At 42.9% G+C, this 20373-nt stretch overlaps 1 protein-coding gene across 3 annotated transcripts in view; it reads left to right on the top strand.

Moving 5' to 3' along the window:
* Window positions 1-20373, top strand: part of LOC118366612 (amyloid-beta A4 protein-like) — a 66847-nt gene that overhangs the window by 26610 nt on the left and 19864 nt on the right. For 2 of the 3 annotated variants that reach the window (XM_052493285.1, XM_052493284.1), the window contains exons 2-7: window positions 1949-2116; window positions 3228-3369; window positions 5350-5462; window positions 17755-17939; window positions 18154-18371; window positions 18554-18724. In XM_052493285.1, coding sequence (XP_052349245.1) covers window positions 1949-2116; window positions 3228-3369; window positions 5350-5462; window positions 17755-17939; window positions 18154-18371; window positions 18554-18724 — 997 coding nt within the window. The remainder of the gene's footprint in view (window positions 1-1948; window positions 2117-3227; window positions 3370-5349; window positions 5463-17754; window positions 17940-18153; window positions 18372-18553; window positions 18725-20373) is intronic. The other variant, XM_052493286.1, reaches the window with a different exon arrangement.

Here is a 20373-nt window from a genome sequence, read left to right as displayed (position 1 = left end):
ACTAGGCCTAGTTCTATGCGCAATCAGGTGCGTGTCCTTACTCAAGATTGACAGGAGCGCTCTAAACAAAAGACAATGAATAAATTGAAATGAAATAAACCAAAAATAAACATGGAATGAAATAAACCAAAACTTTTCCCTCAAGTGTCACCTAGGTTGTCCACTCCTACAATGACATAGGGAAGACTGTAAGAATATATTGAATGCATTAACAGAAATGACTAACTGATAATTAACGGTAAATGTGTTACTGGTGTTGTCACGACTTCCGCCGACGTCGGCTCCTCTCCTTGTTTGTTCGGCGATCGACGTCACCGGCTTTCTAGACATCGCCGCTCCATTTTTCATATTTCCATTTGTTTTGTCTTGTTCCATACACACCTGGTTTTCATTCCCTAATCACACTGCATGTATTTAGTCCTCTGTTTCCCTCCATGTCTTTGTGTGAAATTGTATTTATGTTATGTGGCTATTGTTACGCGCCTTACTTTTTGTCTATGTTCTGTGTTTGGGCACGTTTATGTACTTTTGTTCTTTCGTTCGACCGGAATAAAAAGTGTGCCTGTTCACTTCACTCTGTTCTCCTGCACCTGACTTCGCCTCCAGTACAAACCCTTAACGGGTGTGCTATCTTCACAGCCTCCGCAATGGATTTGTCCAGTCAGACAGGTGTCTTGTGTTCCATAATTAAAATATATATTTGCCACTACTCAACTGAAAAAATCTTGGTCAACCAAACAATCGACCAGTTGACTAAATGGGGTCAGCCCTAAGGTAGGCTATAACAAAACAAGCACCGTGTGAGCGCAAACCAGACTCTCTGAATTCCACAGGGTGTTGGGTCAGACACATTAATAGCATCTATTGAAAAATGCTTGTTTCTTCACTGCTGCTATAAGAAATTAAAGGGCAACATACAGTGCCTTCGGAAAGTATTCAGACCCCATCAGGGACTGGGAGAATAGTAAAGATCAAGGCAAAGATGAACAGAGCAAAGTACAGAGGTCCTGCTCCGGAGCTCTCGGGTCCCTCCGACTGGGGCGAAGGTTCACCTTCCAACAGGACAATGATCCTAAGCACACAGCCAAGACAACACAGAAATGGCTTCGGGACAAGTCTCTGAATGTCCTTGAGTGACCCAGGCAGGATGCAGTCTTAAAGAGGATATGCAGAGAAGAATGGGAGAATCCCCAAATACAGGTGTACTAAGCTTGTGGCGTCATACCCGAGAAGACTCAATCTGAAATCGGTGCCATAGGTGCTTCAACAAAGTACTGAGTAAAGGGTCGGAATACTTATGTTAATGTAATATCTCAGTTAATAAAAAAAATAACAGTTTAATCAATATTAGAAAAAGGTTGTAACTTAACAAAAAGTCAAGGGGTCTGAACTTTCCCAAAGGCACTGTATGTGTCCATCTATAACACTTGTATTGCAGACAAAATGGAAACCATGAATATGGGGAGAAAATATATAGAATATACATCTAAGTTTGTGTGGTAATTTATCATTAACTGCTACACTACAGGCTGCAGAAATAACTAGGGCCTAGTTTTTTTTAATGATTATCATCAATCTAGGAAATGGATCGTTATGTTTTTCTTTTCGCAGGCCATTTACCAGCAGAATGGCAGCAGGCTTCTGTTTTGTTAGTTTGCGGCATCCTTCTTTTCCGATGTGCGCGAGACAAAAAGGAGAGCCAGACGGCCAGCTACAATGAAACTTCCTCCCATTGTATCACGGAACAAAAAGAGTGGGGAAAACAATGATCCCAGAATGCTTTGCGTTCAACTTTGTTGGAAAGTGCAAAGGCGGGAGGGTGGTAGATGTGTAGATGTGTATTTTGTGACCGCTGGTTTAGATTTTGAGTGCACTTCAACTGCAAATAATGTTTTTAATAATTTATTTACAGTAATTTGACTCCCTCTGCACTCCTCCTTCACTGCAGGTGCCTTCTGATGACTCAGTGGGTCTGCTGGCAGAGCCCCAGGTAGCCATGTTCTGTGGGAAATTCAACATGCATGTCAACGTTCAGAGTGGCAAGTGGGAGTCGGATCCCTTCGGCACCAAGAGCTGCATCGGAACCAAGGAGGGCATCCTGCAGTACTGTCAGGAGGTAGGAGGAGAAGGGGGATGAGAGGGAGGGAGAGGGGGGAGGAGAGAGGAAGAGGCATCAGATTAGGGTAGATTAGGTGGGAGAGGTGGAAGAGGCATCAGATGAGGGAGGGATAGGTGGAAGAGGCATCAGATGAGGGAGGGATAGGTGGAAGAGGCATCAGATGAGGGAGGGATAGGTGGAAGAGACATCAGATGAGGGAGGGATAGGTGGAAGAGGCATCAGATGAGGGAGGGATAGGTGGAAGAGACATCAGATGAGGGAGGGATAGGTGGAAGAGACATCAGATGAGGGAGGGATAGGTGGAAGAGACATCAGATGAGGGAGGGATAGGTGGAAGAGACATCAGATGAGGGAGGGATAGGTGGAAGAGACATCAGATGAGGGAGGGATAGGTGGAAGAGACATCAGATGAGGGAGGGATAGGTGGAAGAGACATCAGATGAGGAGGGATAGGTGGAAGAGACATCAGATGAGGGAGGGAGGTGGAAGAGTGGAAGAAGAGCATCAGATGAGGGAGGGATAGGTGGGAGACATCAGATGAGGTGGGAGAGGGGAGGGATGAGGGAGGGATAGGTGGAAGAGGATCAGATGTGGGAGGGATAGGAGGGTTGGGTGGAAGAGGGAGGGAGGGAGGGTTTGGTGAAAGAAGGAAGGAAGGGAAGGAAGGAAGGAGGGAGGGTTGGGTGAGGGAGGGAGGGGTAGGCGGGTGGAGGGAGAGGTCGGTTAGAGGGAGAGGTGGGAGGGGGAGGGAGGGAGAGGGGTAGATGGGATGGAGGGCAGGAGAGGTGGGAGGGGCGGAGATGTAGGTGAGAGACTGAAGGAGAGGTGGGAGGCGAGGGAGGGATAGGTGGGAGGAGAGGGAGGGAGAGGTGGGAGAGTTGGGAGGGAAATTTGGAAGAGGGAGAAAAAAGCGAGTGGTAGGAGAGAGGGGGGAAAGGAGTGGAAGAGGGTGGGAAGATAGAAGGGGGGAAACAGAATGAGATTAGGGTGAGAAAAAGGAACAAGGGAAGCGATAGAAAAGGGGGAAGTCCGAGGTAAATGTCTGGAATATTAAACCCATGGAAAACAACTGTGAAGTACATTCATTAAAGCATGCTCCTTCCCCCAGGTGTACCCTGAGCTCCAGATCACTAACGTGGTGGAAGCCAACCAGCCAGTCAGCATTCAGAGCTGGTGCAAGAAGGGACGCAAGAAGGGACGCAAGGAGTGTAGCAGTCACACACACATCGTGGTGCCCTACCGCTGCCTGGGTAAATTGTGTATGTGTGTGTGTGTAGGATAGAACAAAGTTTAATGTCCTTGAGGGGAAAATTGGCTTAGAACAACAGTAACGCTGTATACAAAATAGTAATTACTGGTCATTACACACAACATAATACATACAGTGTCTTCGGAAAGTATTCAGACCCCTTGACTTTTTCAACATTTTGTTACGTTACAGCCTTAGTCTAAAATGGATGAAATAAATACAAATCCTCATGACACATAATACCCCACAATGACAAAGCGGAAACAGGTTGTTTGAATTTTTTTGCAAATGTATTAAAAAATACATAACTATTCAGACCCTTTGCTATGACACTCAAAATAAAGATAATGTGCATCATGTTTCCATTGATCATCCTTGAGATGTTTCTACAACTTGATTGGAGTCCACCTGTGGTAAATTCAATTGATTGGACATGATTAGGAAATGCACACACCTGTTTATATAAGGTCCGACAGTTGACAGTGCATGTCAGAGCAAAAACCAAGCCAAAGGAATTGTCCGTAGAGCTCCGAGACGGGATTGTGTCAAGGCACAGATCTAGGGAAGGGTACCATTGCTGTGGTAGCCATGCTGGTTAAGTGTGCCTTGAATACTATAATAAATCACAGACCGTGTCACCAGCAAAGCACCATCACACCTCCTCCTCCATGCTTCACGGTAGGAACCACACATGCAGAGATCATCTGTTCACCTTCTCTGCGTCTCACAAAGACACGGCGGTTGGAACCAAAAATCTAATATCCATGGCTCGTGTTTCTTGGCCCAATCAAGTCACTTCTTCTTATTCGTGTCCTTTTGTAGTGGTTTCTTTGCAGCAATTTGACCGTGAAGGCCTGATGCACGCAGTCTCCTCTGAACAGTTGATTTGTCTGTTACTTGAACTCTATGAAGCATTTATTTAGGATGCAATTTCTGAGCCTGGTAACTATAATGAACTTATCCTCTGCATCAGAGGCAACTCTGGGTCTTCCTTTCCTGTGGCGGTCCTCATGAGAGCCAGTTTCATCATAGCGCTTGATGGTTTTTGCGACTGTACTTGAAGAAACTTTCAAAGTTCTTGACATTTTCCACATTGACTAACCTTCATGTCTTAAAGTAATGATGAACTGTCATTTCTCTTTGCTTATTTGAGCTGTTCTTGCCATAATATGGACTTGGTCTTTTACCAAATAGGGCTATCTTCTGTATACCACCCCTACCTAGTCACAACTGATTGGCTCAAATGCATTAAGAAGGAAAGAAATTTCACGAATTAACTTTTAACAAGGCACTCCTGTTGATTTGAAATGCATTCCAGGTGAATACATCATGAAGCTGGTTGAGAGAATGCCAAGTGTGCAAAGCTGTCATCATAAAATATACGTAGATTTTTTTAACACTTCTTTGGTTACTACATGATTTCACAGTTTTGATGTCTTCACTATTCTTTTACAATGTAGGAAATAGTAAAAAAACTAAGAAAAACCTTTGAATGAGTAGGTGTCCAAACTTTTGACTGGTTCTGTAGGTGTGCCAAGCTTGTAGCATCATACTCAAGAAGACTCAAGGCCGTAATTCGCTGCCGAAAGTGCTTCAACAATGTACTGAGTAAAGGGTCTGAATACTTATGTAAACGTAAAATTTCAGTAAAAAAAAAATACATTTGCAAAAAATAATAAAAAAAAATCTGTTTTTGCTTTGTCATTATGGTGTATTTTGTGTAGATTGATGGGGGGGGGGACTATTTAATCAATTTTAGAATAAGGCTGTAATGTAACAAAATGTGGAACAAGTCCAGGGGTCTGAATACTTTCCGAATTCACTTTACATTGCACGTTACCTCTGTCATACACATTGTATGCTTCTCATGTAGCCACATACATTATACATATTGCACAACTTCCTTACACATTCTGTCAGTGGCGCTAACACAGTGTGTGTGCGCGCGTGTGTGTGAGAATCATTCATCTGTGTTTTGCAGTTGGAGAGTTTGTGAGTGATGCCCTGCTGGTTCCTGATAAGTGCAAGTTCCTGCATCAGGAGAGAATGGACATGTGTGAGAGCCACCTGCACTGGCACACCGTGGCTAAAGAGGTCAGGACACTTTCATGGCTTATCACACAGTTCTCATGTGTTCAGGTCTCTGCTCTCTGGTCTCTCCTCTATCTATCTAGTACTCTCTATCTGTCTATACTGAACAAAAATATAAACAATTTCTAAGGTTTTACTGAGTTTGAGTTCATCAAAGGAATTTAGTCAATTGAAATAAATCCATTAGGCCCAAATGTATGGATTTCACATGACTGGGCCTGGGGTGGGCATATAGGCCCACCCACTTGGGAGCCAGGCCCAGCCAATCGGAATGAGTTTTTCCTCACAAAAGGGCGTTATTACAGACAGAATTACTCCTCAGCACCACCCCCTCCTCAGACGGTTCTGCAGGTGAAGAAACTGGATGTGGAGGTCCTGGGCTGGCGTGGTTACACATTCTCTGACAACATCTCTGTTGGACATTCCTGCAGTCAGCATGCCAATTGCACACTCCCCAACTTGAGACATCTGTAGCATTGTGTTGTGTGACACAACTGCACATTTTCATTGCCTTTTATTGTCCCCAGCGCAAGCTGTGTAATGATCATGCTGTTTAATCGGCTTATTGATATGCCACACCTGTCAGGTGGATGGATTATCTTGGCAAAGTAGAAATGCTCACTAACAGGGATGTGAACACATTTGTGCAGAATATTTTTGGGATGGAACATTTCTGCGCTTTTATTTCAGGTCATGAAACATGGGACCAACACTTTACATGTTTTGTTTATATTTGTGTTCAGTCAAATGTTATAGTCTCTCAACATTACACACAAAAGAATAAGGACATTACAAATGTCATGTGTATATATATACACTGTTGTAACGGTGTGCAAATAGTGAAAGTACAAAGGGAAAATAAATTAACATAAATATGGGTTCTATTTACAAGGGTGTTTGTTCTTCACTAGTTGCCCTTTTTCTTGTGGCAACAGGTCACAAATCATGCTGCTTTGATGGCACACTAGTATTTCACCCAACAGATATGGGAGTTTATCAAAATTGGATTTGTTTTCAAATACTTTGGATCTGTGTAATCTAAGGGAAATTTGTCTCTATGGTCATACATTTGGCAGGAGGTTAGGAAGTGCAGCTCAGTTTCCACCTACTTTTGTGGGCAATGTGCACATAGCCTGTCTTCACTTGAGAGCCAGGTCTGCCTATGGCAGCCTTTCAATAGTAAGGCTATGTTCACTGAGTCTGTACATAGTCAAAGCTTTCCTTCATTTTGGGTCAGGTATTCTGCCAGTATTCTCACCTCTCTATCTATCTAGTGGTCTCTCTCCTCTATCTATCTAGTGGTCTCTATTCAGTTCAAGGGGATTTATTGGCATGGGAAACATATGTTAACATTGCCAAAGCATGTGAAGTAGATAATATACAGAAGTGAAATAAACTATAAAAATTACACTCACAGAAGTTCCAAAAGAATAAAGACATTACAAATGTCATATTATGTATATATATATACAGTGTTGTAACGATGTACAAATGGTTAAAGTACAAAAGGGAAAATATATAAGCATAAATATGGGTTGTATTTACAAGGGTGTTTGTTCTTCACTGGTTGACCTTTTCCTGAGGCAACAGGTCACAAATCTTGCTGCTGTGATGGCACACGGTGGTATTTCACCCAGTAGATATGGGAGTTTATCAAAATAGGGTTTGTTTTCAAATTATTTGTGGATCTGTGTAATCTGAGGGAAATATGTGTCTCTAATATGGTCATAAATTGGGCAGGAGTTTATGAAGTGCAGCTCAGGTTCCAGCTCATTTTGTGGGCAGTGAGCACAAAGCCTGTCTTCTCTTGAGAGCCAGGTCTGCCTACGGCAGCCTTTCTCAATAGCAAGGCTATGCTCACTGAGTCTGAATGTAGTCAAAGCTTTCTTTGAGTTTGGGTCAGTCACAGTGGTCAGGTATTCTGCCACTGTGCACTCTCTGTTTAGGGCCAAATAGCAGTCTAGTTTGCTCTGTTTTTTTGTTAATTCCTTGACACATTGGAAATAATTATCTTTTTGTTTTCTCATCATTTGGTTGGGTCTAATTGTGTTGCTGTCCTGGGGCTCTGTAGGGTGTGTTTGTGAACAGAGCCCCAGGACCAGCTTGCTTAGGGGACTCTTCTCCAGGTTCATCTCTCTGTAGGTGATGACTTTGTTATGGAAGGTTTGGGAATTGCTTCCTTTTAGGTGGTTGTAGAATTTAACGTCTCTTTTCTGGATTTTGATAATTAGCGGGTATCGGCCTAATTCTGCTCTGCATGCATTATTTGGTGTTCTACGTTGTACACGGAGGATATTTTTGCAGAATTCTGCATGCAGAGTCTCAATTTGGTGTTTGTCCCATTTTGTGAATTCTTGGTTGGTGAGCGGACCCCAGACCTCACAACCATAAAGGGCAATGGGTTCTATAACTGATTCAAGTATTTTTAGCCAGATCCTAATTAGTATGTCGAATTTTATGTTCCTTTTGATGGCATAGAATGCCCTTCTTGCCTTGTCTCTCAGATCGTTCACAGCTTTGTGGAAGTTACCTGTGGCGCTGATGTTTAGGCCAAGGTATGTATAGTTTTTTTGTGTGCTCTATGGCAATGGTGTCTAGATGGAATTTGTATTTCAGGTCCTGGCGACTGGACCTTTTTGGACACCATTATTTTGGTCTTACAGAGATTTACTGTCAGGGCCCAGCTCTGGCGGAATCTGTGCAGAAGATCTAGGTGCTGCTGTAGGCCCTCATTGGTTGGTGACAGAAGCACCAGATTATCAGCAAACAGTAGACATTTGACTTCAGATTCTAGTAGGGTGAGGCCGGGTGCTGCAGACTGTTCTAGTGCCCTCACCAATTCGTTGATATACAGTGGGGCAAAAAAGTATTTAGTCAGCCACCAATTGTGCAAGTTCTCCCACTTAAAAAGATGAGAGGCCTGTAATTTTCATCATAGGTACACTTCAACCATGACAGACAAAATGAGAAAAGAAATCCAGAAAATCACATTGTAGGATTTTTAATGAATTTATTTGCAAATTATGGTGGAAAATAAGTATTTGGTCACCTACAAACAAGCACGATTTCTGGCTCTCACAGACCTGTAACTTTGGCTCCTCTATCCTCCACTCATTACCTGTATTAATGGCACCTGTTTGAACTTGTTATTGGTATAAAAGACACCTGTCCACAACCTCAAACAGTCACACTCCAATCTCCACTATGGCCAAGACCAAAGAGCTGTCAAAGGATACCAAAAACAAGATTGTAGACCTGCACCAGGCTGGGAAGACTGAATCTGCAATAGGTAAGCAGCTTGGTTTGAAGAAATCAACTGTGGGAGCAATTATTAGGAAATGGAAGACATACAAGACCACTGATAATCTCCCTCGATCTGGGGCTCCACGCTAGATCTCACCCCGTGGGGTCAAAATGATCACAAGAACGGTGAGCAAAAATCCCAGAACCACACGGGGGGACCTAGTTAATGACCTGCAGAGAGCTGGGACCAAAGTAACAAAGCCTACCATCAGTAACACACTACGCCGCCAGGGACTCAAATCCTGCAGTGCCAGACGTGTCCCCTGCTTAAGCCAGTACATGTCCAGGCCCGTCTGACGTTTGCTAGAGAGCATTTGGATGATCCAGAAGAAGATTGGAAGAATGTCATATGGTCAGATGAAACCAAAATATAACTTTTTGGTAAAAACTCAACTCGTTGTGTTTGGAGAACAAAGAATGCTGAGTTGCATCCAAAGAACACCATACCTACTGTGAAGCATGGGGGTGGAAACATCATGCTTTGGGGCTGTTTTTCTGCAAAGGGACCAGGACGACTGATCCGTGTAAAGGAAAGAATGAATGGGGCCATGTATCGTGAGATTTATGAGTAAAAACCTCCTTCCATCAGCAAGGGCATTGAAGATGAAACGTGGCTGGGTCGTTCAGCATGACAATGATCCCAACACACCGCCCAGGCAACAAAGGATTGGCTTCGTAAGAAGCATTTCAAGGTCCTGGAGTGGCCTAGCTAGTCTCCAGATCTCAACCCCATAGAAATTATTTGGAGGGAGTTGAAAATCTGTGTTGCCCAGCAGTATTAAAAGTATTGAGAAACTTTTGTTATTGACCAAGTACTTATTTTCCACCATAATTTGCAAATAAATTCATTAAAAATTCCTACAATGTGTCTTTCTGGATTTTTTTTGGTGGGAAAACTGTCACAATTGGTGGCTGACTAAATACATTTTTGTCCCACTGTATATGTTGAAGAGGGTGGGGCTTAAGCTGCATCCCTGTCTCCCCCCATGGCCCTGTGGGAAGAAATGTGTGTGCTTTTTACCTATTTTAACTGCACAATTGTTGTTTGTGTACATGGAATTTATAATGTTGTTTCTTTTTCCCCCAACACCACTTTCCATCAATTTGTATAGCAGACCCTCATGCCAAATTGAGTCGAAGGCATTTTTTAAATCAACGAAGCATGAGAAGACTGCCTTTGTTTTGGATAGTTTGTTTGTCAATTAGGGTGTGCAATGTGAATACGTGGTCTGTCTTGATAATTTGGTAAAAAGCTAATTTGACATTTGCTCAGTACATTATTTTCACAGAGGAAATGTACAAGTCTGCTGTTAATGAAAATGCAGAGGATTTTCCCAATGCTGCTGTTGACGCATATTGGGGTCAAATTTGTCTCCACTTTTGTGGATTGGGGTGATCAGTCCTTGTTTTCAAATATTGGGGAAGATGCCAGAGCTAAGGATGATGTTAGTTTTAGTATAGCCAATTGGAATTTGTTGTCTATATAGGCTTTGATGCCTCATGATTGAGTATTGCTCTGTTCAAGTAGATTGTGATTTTGCTGTGGTCTGATAGGGGTGTTAGTGGACTGACTGTGAACGCTCTGAGAGACTCTGGGTTGAGGTCAGTGATAGAGTAGTCTACAGTACTACTGCCAAGAGATGAGCTATAGGTGTACCTACCATAGGAGTCCCCTCGACGCTTAACATTGACTATGGACATACCCGGCGTGCAACAGAGCTGCAGGAGTTGTGACTTGTTTTTGTTGTTTATGATGTCATAGTTGTGTCTAGGGGGGCATATGGGGGAGGGAATGCTGTCACCTCCAGGCAGGTGTTTGTCCCCTTGTGTGCTGAGGATGTCAGGTTCTTGTCTGGTTCTGGCATTTAGGTTGCCACAGACTAGTAAATTCTCTCCTTGGAAATGATTGATTTCCCCCTCCAAGATAGCATTTAGGTTGCCACAGACCAGTACATTCTCTCCCTGGAAATGATTGATTTCCCCCTCCAGGATGGAGAAGCTGTCTTCATTAAAGTATGGGGATTCTAGTGGGGGGATATAGGTAGCACACAGGAGAACATTTTTCTCTGTTGAGGTAATTTCCTTTTGAATTTCTAGCCAAATGTAAAATGTTCCTGTTTTGATTAATTTAATAGGTTGAGTTAGGTCTGCTCTTTACCAAATTAGCTTACCCCCTGAGTCCCTTCCCTGTTTCACACCTGGTGGGTCCGTCTCCTCTATACCAGGTTTACTTGTAGGATGACGATGTCTGTATTACCGATTTCTTTGAAGTCCAGGTTCCTGATCTTTAGGCCAAAGGCAGATGACCTTGGGTATTCCAGGATGAGATAGTGAAGGCTTTGTTTTCCATAAAGTGTCCAATGTTGTTGATCGTTGCAGTAGATGATGCAGTAGACGATGCAGTAGATGGTATAGAGTACAGTATATACATATGAGATGAGTAATGTAGGGTATGTAAACATTATATAAAGAGGCTAGTGATACATTTATTACATCAATTTTTCCATTATTAAAGTGGCTAGAGTTGAGTCAGTATGTTGGCAGCAGCCCCTTAATGTTAGTGATGACTGTTTAACAGTCTGATGGCCTTGAGATAGAAGCTGTTTTTCAGTCTCTCGGTCCCCGCTTTGATGCCCCTGTACTGACCTCGCCTTCTGGATGATAGCGGGGTGAACAGGCAGTGACTCGGGTGGTTGTTGTCCTTGATCTGGCCTTTCTGTGACTTCGGGTGGTGTAGGTATTCTGGAGGGCAGGTAGTTTGCCCCTGATGATGCGTTGTGCAGACCTCACTGCCCTCTGGAGAGCCTTGCGGTTGTGGGCGGAGCAGTTGCCGTATCAGGCGGTGATACAGCCCGACAGGATGCTCTCGACTGTGCATCTGTAAAAGTTTGTTTTTGGTGACAAGCCGAATTTCTTCAGCTTCCTGAGGTTGAAGAGGTGCTACTGCGCCACCTTCACCACGCTGTCTGTGTGGGTGGACCATTTCAGTTTGTCCGTGATGTGTACGGCGAGTAACTTAACTTCCCACCTTCTCCACTACTGCCTTGTCGATGTGGATAGCGGGCTGCTCCCTCTGCTGTTTCCTGAAGTCCACGGTCATCTAGCAGGGTGGAGATAAGCACTTGTGCATTGGGGAAAGTAGAAGAAGCTTTTTCAATCACTCCCTTCAGTGCTGTGGCCACCCTTTCCTTCTGTGTTCTCAGATTGTTTGTGTCTGTGTGTAATATTATGTGGCTAGGTGAACCTAGTTGGTCCTCAGACAGAAGGTCTAGGGCACGCTGGGTGTTTGGACACCAGAGTTTAGACGCACTGTGTTTGGGGGATTTTTTTTGTGTATATATTTCCTTTGTATCTAATCTAATCTAATCTAATCTAATCTAATCTAATCTAATCTATCTATCTATCTATCTATCTATCTATCTATCTATCTATCTATCTATCTATCTATCTATCTATCTATCTATCTATCTATCTATCTATCTATCTATCTATCTATCTATCTATCTATCTATCTATCTATCTATCTATCTATCTATCTATCTATCTATCTATCTATCTATCTATCTATCTATCTATCTATCTATCTATCTATCTATCTATCTATCTATCTATCTATCTATCTATCTATCTATCTATCTATCTATCTATCTATCTATCTATCTATCTATCTATCTATCTATCTATCTATCTATCTATCTATCTATCTATCTATCTATCTATCTATCTATCTATCTATCTATCTATCTATCTATCTATCTATCTATCTATCTATCTATCTATCTATCTATCTATCTATCTATCTATCTATCTATCTATCTATCTATCTATCTATCTATCTATCTATCTATCTATCTATCTATCTATCTATCTATCTATCTATCTATCTATCTATCTATCTATCTATCTATCTATCTATCTATCTATCTATCTATCTATCTATCTATCTATCTATCTATCTATCTATCTATCTATCTATCTATCTATCTATCTATCTATCTATCTATCTATCTATCTATCTATCTATCTATCTATCTATCTATCTATCTATCTATCTATCTATCTATCTATCTATCTATCTATCTATCTATCTATCTATCTATCTATCTATCTATCTATCTATCTATCTATCTATCTATCTATCTATCTATCTATCTATCTATCTATCTATCTATCTATCTATCTATCTATCTATCTATCTATCTATCTATCTATCTATCTATCTATCTATCTATCTATCTATCTATCTATCTATCTATCTATCTATCTATCTATCTATCTATCTATCTATCTATCTATCTATCTATCTATCTATCTATCTATCTATCTATCTATCTATCTATCTATCTATCTATCTATCTATCTATCTATCTATCTATCTATCTATCTATCTATCTATCTATCTATCTATCTATCTATCTATCTATCTATCTATCTATCTATCTATCTATCTATCTATCTATCTATCTGAGCCCTTCTTACATCAGATGATGTCACAACATGCTGTACAGAAACCCAGCCTAAAACCCCAAACAGCAACAATGCAGGTGTAGAAGCACGGTTGTTAGGAAGAAACCTAGAGAGGAACCAGGCTATGAAGGGTGGCCAGTCCTCTTCTATCCATCTTGTATTCTCTTCTCTATCTAGTATTCTCTCATCAACCCATCTACCGATCCATCTCGTGTTCTCTCCTCTATCGATCTAGTGTTATCAGTCCAGGGGGGTTCTGATCTATGCGGTAGCAAGGGGTGGTGTAAACAGAGGAAGAGTCAGCTTTAAAAAATATATATATTTAATGTTCATAGAATGGCACTCGGATGGTTCAAGAAAGGGAAACAAAATCCTAGTTCGGTTCAGAGCACTTCACTTACAAACCAAAGATCGTTTTGATAATCAACAAAATAATCTCTTTTGTGACTAAGCTTGGCTTTGGCTCACAGCTACGGGAATCACTCACGCACATTCATCTTTTAATCCGTTTTGTCTTGGTCTCTCAATGTCCTGTTCTTTCCTTGTTTCTTCGTTCTATTTTTTTAAACTTTTATTTATTTATTTCACCTTTTATTTAACCAGGTAGGCAAGTTGAGAACAATTTCTCATTTACAATTGCGACCTGGCCAAGATAAAGCAAAGCAGTTCGACACATACAACAACACAGAGTTAAACATGGAATAAAAAAAACAAAGTCAATAATACAGTAGAAAAATAAGTCTATATACAATGTGAGCAAATGAGGTGAGATAAGGGAGGTAAAGGCAACAAAAAAAGGCCATGGTGGCGAAGTAAATACAATATAGCAAGTAAAACACTCAAATGGTAGATATGCAGCGGAAGAATAGAAATAATGGGGTGCAAAGGAGCAAAATAAATAAATACAGCAGGGGAAGAGGTAGTTGTTTGGGCTAAATTATAGATGGGCTATGTACCGGTGCAGTAATCTGTGAGCTGCTCTGACAGCTGGTGCTTAAAGCTAGTGAGGTAGATAAGTGTTTCCAGTTTCAGAGATTTATGTAGTTCGTTCCAGTCATTGGCAGCAGAGAACTGGAAGGAGAGGCGGCCAATGGAAGAATTGGTTTTGGGGGTGACCCGAGAGATATACCTGCTGGAGTGCGGGCTACAGGTGGGTGATGCTATGGTGACCAGCGAGCTGAGATAAGGGGGGACTTTACCTAGCAGGGTCTTGTAGATGACATGGAGCCAGTGGGTTTGGCGACGAGTATGAAGCGTGGGCCAGCCAACGAGAGCGTACAGGTCGCAATGGTGGGTAGTATATGGTGCTTTGGTGACAAAACGGATTGCACTGTGATAGACTGCATCCAATTTGTTGAGTAGGGTATTGGAGGCTATTTTGTAAATGACATCGCCGAAGTCGAGGATTGGTAGGATGGTCAGTTTTACGAGAGTATGTTTGGCAGCATGAGTGAAGGATGCTTTGTTGCGAAATAGGAAGCCAATTATAGATTTAATTTTGGATTGGAGATGTTTGATGTGAGTCTGGAAGGAGAGTTTACAGTCTAACCAGACACCTAGGTATTTGTAGTTGTCCACATATTCTAAGTCAGAACCGTCCAGAGTAGTGATGTTGGACAGGTGGGCAGGTGCATGCAGCAATCGGTTGAAGAGCATGCATTTAGTTTTACTTGTATTTAAGCGCAATTGGAGGCCACGGAGTGAAAGTTGTATGGCATTGAAGCTCGGCTGGAGGGTTATTAACACAGTGTCCAAAGAAGGGCCAGAAGTATACAGAATGGTGTCGTCTGCGTAGAGGTGGATCAAAGACTCACCAGCAGCAAGAGTGACATCATTGATGTATACAGAGAAGAGAGTCGGTCCAAGAATTGAACCCTGTGGCACCCCCATAGAGACTGTCAGAGGCTCGGACAACAGGCCCTCCGATTTGACACACTGAACTCTATCAGAGAAGTAGTTGGTTAACCAGGCGAGGCAATCGTTTGAGAAACGAAGGCTATCGAGTCTGCCAATGAGGATGTGGTGATTGACAGAGTCGAAAGCCTTGGCCAGGTCAATGAATACGGCTGCACAGTATTGTTTCTTATCGATGGCAGTTACGATATTGTTTAGGACCTTGAGCGTGGCTGAGATGCACCCATGACCAGCTCTGAAACCAGATTGCATAGCGGAGAAGGTATGGTGAGATTCGAAATGGTTGGTATTCTGTTTGTTGACTTGGCTTTCGAAGATCTTAGAAAGGCAGGGTAGGATAGATATTGGTCTGTAGCAGTTTGGGTCAAGAGTGTCCCCCTCTTTGAAGAGGGGGATGACCGCAGCTGCTTTCCAATCTTTGGGAATCTCAGATGACACGAAAGAAAGGTTGAACAGGCTAGTAATAGGGGTTTCAACAATTTTGGCAGATAATTTTAGAAAGAAAGGGTCCAGATTGTCTAGCCCGGCTGATTTGTAGGGGTCCAGATTTTGCAGCTCTTTCAGAACATCAGCTGACTGGATTTGGGAGAAGGAGAAATGGGGAAGGCTTGGGCAAGTTGCTGTGGGGGGTGCAGTGCTGTTGACCGGGGTAGGGGTAGCCAGGTGGAAAGCATGGCCAGCCGTAGAAAAATGCTTTTTGAAATGTTCAATTATAGTGGAATTATCGGTGGTGACAGTGTTTCCTATCTTCAGTGCAGTGGGCAGCTGGGAGGAGGTGTTCTTATTCTCCATGGACTTTACAGTGTCCCAGAACTTTTGAGTTGTGTTGCAGGAAGCAAATTTCAGCTTGAAAAAGCTAGCCTTGGCCTTTCTAACTGCCTGTGTACATCGGTTTCTAGCTTCCCTGAAAAGTTGCATATTATGGTGTGTTTGATGCTAATGCATAACGCCATAGGATGTTTTTGTGTTAGTTAAGGGCAGTCAGGTCTGGAGAGAACCAAGGGCTATATCTGTTCCTGGTTCTAAATTTCTTGAATGGGGCATGCTTATTTAAAATGGTGAGGAAGTCATTTAAAAAAAAAACAGGCATCCTCTACTGACTGGATGAGGTCAATATCCTTCCAGGATACCCCGGCCAGGTCGATTAGAAAGGCCTGCTCACTGAAGTGTTTCAGGGAGCGTTTGACAGTGATGAGTGGAGGTCGTTTGACCGCTGACCCATTACGGAAGCAGGCAATGAGGCAGGGATCACTGAGATCTTGGTTGAAAACCGCAGAGGTGTATTTAGAGGGCAAGTTGGTTAGGATGATATCTATGCGGGTGCCCGTGTTTACAGCTTTGGGGTGGTACCTGGTAGGTTCATTGACAATTTGTGTGAGATTGAGGGCATCAAGCTTAGACTGTAGGATGGCTGGGGCGTTAAGCATCTTCCAGTTTAGGTCGCTTAGCAGCACGAGCTCTGAAGATAGATGGGGGGGCAATCAGCTCACATATGGTGTTCAGAGAACAGCTGGGAGCAGAGGGTGGTCTATAGCAGGCGGCAACGGTGAGAGACTTGTTTTTAGAGAGGTGTATTTTTAAAAGTAGAAGTTCAAATTGTTTGGGTACAGACCTGGATAGTAGGACAGAACTCTGCAGGCTATCTTTGCAGTAGATTGCAACACCGCCCCCTTTGGCCGTTCTATCTTGTCTGAAAATGTTGTAGTTAGGGATGAAGATTTCAGAATTTTTGGTGGTCTTCCTTATGCCAGGATCCAACATCCAGGTTGGCAGAATGTGCTAAAGCAGTGAATAAAATAAACTTAGGGATGAGGCTTCTAATGTTAACATGCATGAAACCAAGGCTTTTACAGTTATAGAATTCATCAAAAGAAAGCGCCTGGGGAATAGGAGTGGAGGTAGGCACTGCAGGGCCTGGATTCACCTCTACATCAACAGAGGGGGAGTAGGATAAGGGTACGGCTAAAAGCTATGAGAATTGGTCGTCTAGAACGTCTGGAGCAGAGAGTAAAAGGAGGTTTCTGGGAGCGATAAAATAGCTTCAAGGTATAATGTACAGATAAAGGTATGGTAGGATGTGAATACAGTGGAGGAACCTAGTTATATGCAACTAAAGTTCTCCTCATTTCACCCCCCCTCCTTTCTTCTCTTCTTTTTTCCTAGTGCGTAATTTCTTCACTTGCACTGGTGATAAGGGGTGTGTTCAAGGAATCCTGTGTAGTCAGCACAGATTCCCTGAGGGCCTCTTCCCCTTTGACTCCCATTGACCCCCATACCTCTGGATGATTCACCCTATCAGTATTCTCTCCTCTCTCTCTCATATTCTGAGGGAGTGTGTGCTGGGCTGCGATGACTCAGCCCTTTATCTCGGTCTATCCTCCCATGCATGCATGACTGCTCTTTGCTCCTCACCTCATCCTATTCTTTTTGACTGATTCTATAAGCTAGAATTCTACCAATGATTGATTTGTATCACCTTTAGTCTCTCGCATAGTTTTATCCTGAGCATGTATCTGACCAGGAAACCATCTTGACACTAGTGATATGTAAAGATCTGTGTCTTAAAAAGTGATAGGCAAATGAGATGTTTTCTAATTACTATTATTATCAGTCCTGCGGAGACCGCACCATGAATCTCCATGACTACGGGATGCTGTTGCCATGCGGCATTGACCGTTTCCGAGGGGTGGAGTTTGTGTGTTGCCCAGCGGAGACACAGCGCGAGTCAGACAGTGTGGAGCTGACTGAGTCTGATGTGTGGTGGGGTGGAGACGAGACTGAATATACCGATAACAAGTACGCACGCACAAACACAATGCATACACTCAATGCGTGCACACATAAAGGAGCAAGCACAGATGCATACAGGCAGACACAAACATCCAGACATTTAAGCACACACACACATCATCTTAAATACTTACTCAAGTTCCTAAACCAGTGGTTAAATCCTTTTGACAGATAACCTGCACAACCAGATAGACTCACGTTCCACCCTCTCTCCCTACAGCATGCCTCGCCAGGCGGATCAGGGGGCTGTCACCACTGAGGAGGATGACGAAGAGGATGCCTTTGACAGAGACGAGGACGGAGATGGTCTTGAGGATGATGATGATGACGATGAGGATGACGTGACCGATGAACGGGACAGTGGTGAAGGCACCTCCAACATCGCCATGACAACCACCACCACGACCACCACTGAGTCGGTTGAGGAAGTCGTCAGAGGTATGAACAAGCCATGGATTGAAAGAGATGATTACTTGTTTGTTTATTTTTCTCCAAGGATTTGTGGAGAGGTTTCAAAGGTGGAGAAGATGTGTGTATGTTTGAACATACCGTGTAAACACACCCAGTGTGTGTGATTGCTCTGTGTGAGTGTGTGTTTTAAGAGTGTGTGTCTTTCTCAGAGGTGTGTTGGGCCCGTGCTGAGTCGGGCCCGTGCCATGCAATTCTGGAGCGTTGGTACTTCGTGCCAGAGAAGGGCACCTGTGCCCCCTTCCTCTTTGGAGGGTGTGGGGGCAACCGGAATAACTTTGACTCAGAGGAGTACTGCCTGTCTGTCTGCAGCACCAGTGTGTGTAAGTCCCTGGACTGGACCCCCGATATGGACCTCTAGGCCCCTTGCCTTGGGGACTATAACACCTGCTTCTGAGCTGTCTGCCTCTGAGCTGTCTGTCTGTCTAACACAGTCTACCTGTCTGTCTGATGGCTCTTAGACACTTGAAGCACAAGTGATGTACTACCTACTCTGAAAGGGGAAGATGTTTCAGTTCTATACTGAACAAAAATATAAAAACAACATGCAACCATTTCAAAGATTTTACTGAGTTACGGTTCATAAGGAAATCAGTCAATTGACATGAATTCATTAGGCTTTAATCTATCGATTTCACATGACTGGGAATACAGATATCCATTCTATTGGTCACAGATACTTAAAAAACTAAATGTAGATGCGTGAATCAGAAAAGCAGTCAGTATCTGGTGTGACCATCATTTGCCTCATGCAGAGCGGCACATATTATTTGAATAGAGTTTATCAGACTGTTGTCCCATTCCTCTTCAATGGCCTCTCCCTCAAAACACGTCTGTGGCATTGTGTTGTGTGACAAAACTGCACATTTGAGTGGTATTTGTCCCCAGCGCAAGGTGCACCTGCATAATGATCATGCTGTTTAATCAGCTTCTTGATATAAAACACCTGTCGGGTGGATGGATTATCTTGGCAAAGGAGAAATGCTCACTAGCAGGGATGTAAACACATTTGTGCACAAAATGTGAGCGAAATAAGCCTTTTGTGCGTATGGAACATTTATGGGACCTTTTATTTCAGTTAATGAAACATGGGACCAACACTTTATATGTTGTTTTGATATTTTTGTTCAGTGTAAATTTTGCATCATATTTGTCAATGACCTAAGTTTTCATTGAATTTCATTAGAGATTTTCTGCCACGCTTAGAAGGTGGTGGAAGGTCAATAACATGCACAGCCTTTTACGAAATGAGTTGATCTTTCATTTCCCTCCAATAGTAGTTATTACAGATGAACCATTACTCTGGATAGCTAAGACTGTTTTACTGCAACAAACCTTGAGGGTCTGGATCCATCTCAGGTTTTAGGGAAGTGCAGAGTGTTCCGAACAAAATAGTCTGCTCTATTGGGTGAACAGGTGGCTTGGTACAGACAGAGGTTGACCTTTCAATTAGGTCATTCTGATATAAAAAAATAAAAAAAACCTATGTATAATGACCAAATCAAGAAACGGACGAGATATTAGAAAGTATCTGCGCCGACATTAGCAGAGAATGTCACTGGTGGAAAATAGCCAACTCACTCACCCCTTCACTCTTCTGCTTTTGCAACGATTCTCTGACTCACTCCATCACTCACTAACCAACTCCATAACATTGTGTGTGTGTGCGACAGTGTTTGTCTGGTGATTTATGGTGGCCTGACCTGGCAGTGGGTTAATGACTTGATGTTCTAACCGGTTTAACCTAACAGCAGCAGTGTGTGTGTGTGTGTGTGTGTGTGTGTGTGTGTTCGTGCGTATGTCAGTTGGTTGAGTCTCTGCCTGTTTCCCAGCCCCAGCCTGGCTGTTCCACTCTTTTCCGGCACTTTCCGCGCAGTTAAGCACGCCTACCCTGATCCTGACTAGGCAGAATTTCCAGTCTCCCTTATCTCGTACATGCATCGTACCCACACACAAAAAAATGTCAAGGCAG

The sequence above is a fragment of the Oncorhynchus keta genome, chromosome 34 (assembly GCF_023373465.1).
Source record: "Oncorhynchus keta strain PuntledgeMale-10-30-2019 chromosome 34, Oket_V2, whole genome shotgun sequence".
NCBI classification, from domain to species: domain Eukaryota; kingdom Metazoa; phylum Chordata; class Actinopteri; order Salmoniformes; family Salmonidae; genus Oncorhynchus; species Oncorhynchus keta.
The sequence above is the reverse complement of the archived record's forward strand: the minus strand, read 5'-3'. Positions and strand labels throughout refer to the sequence as shown.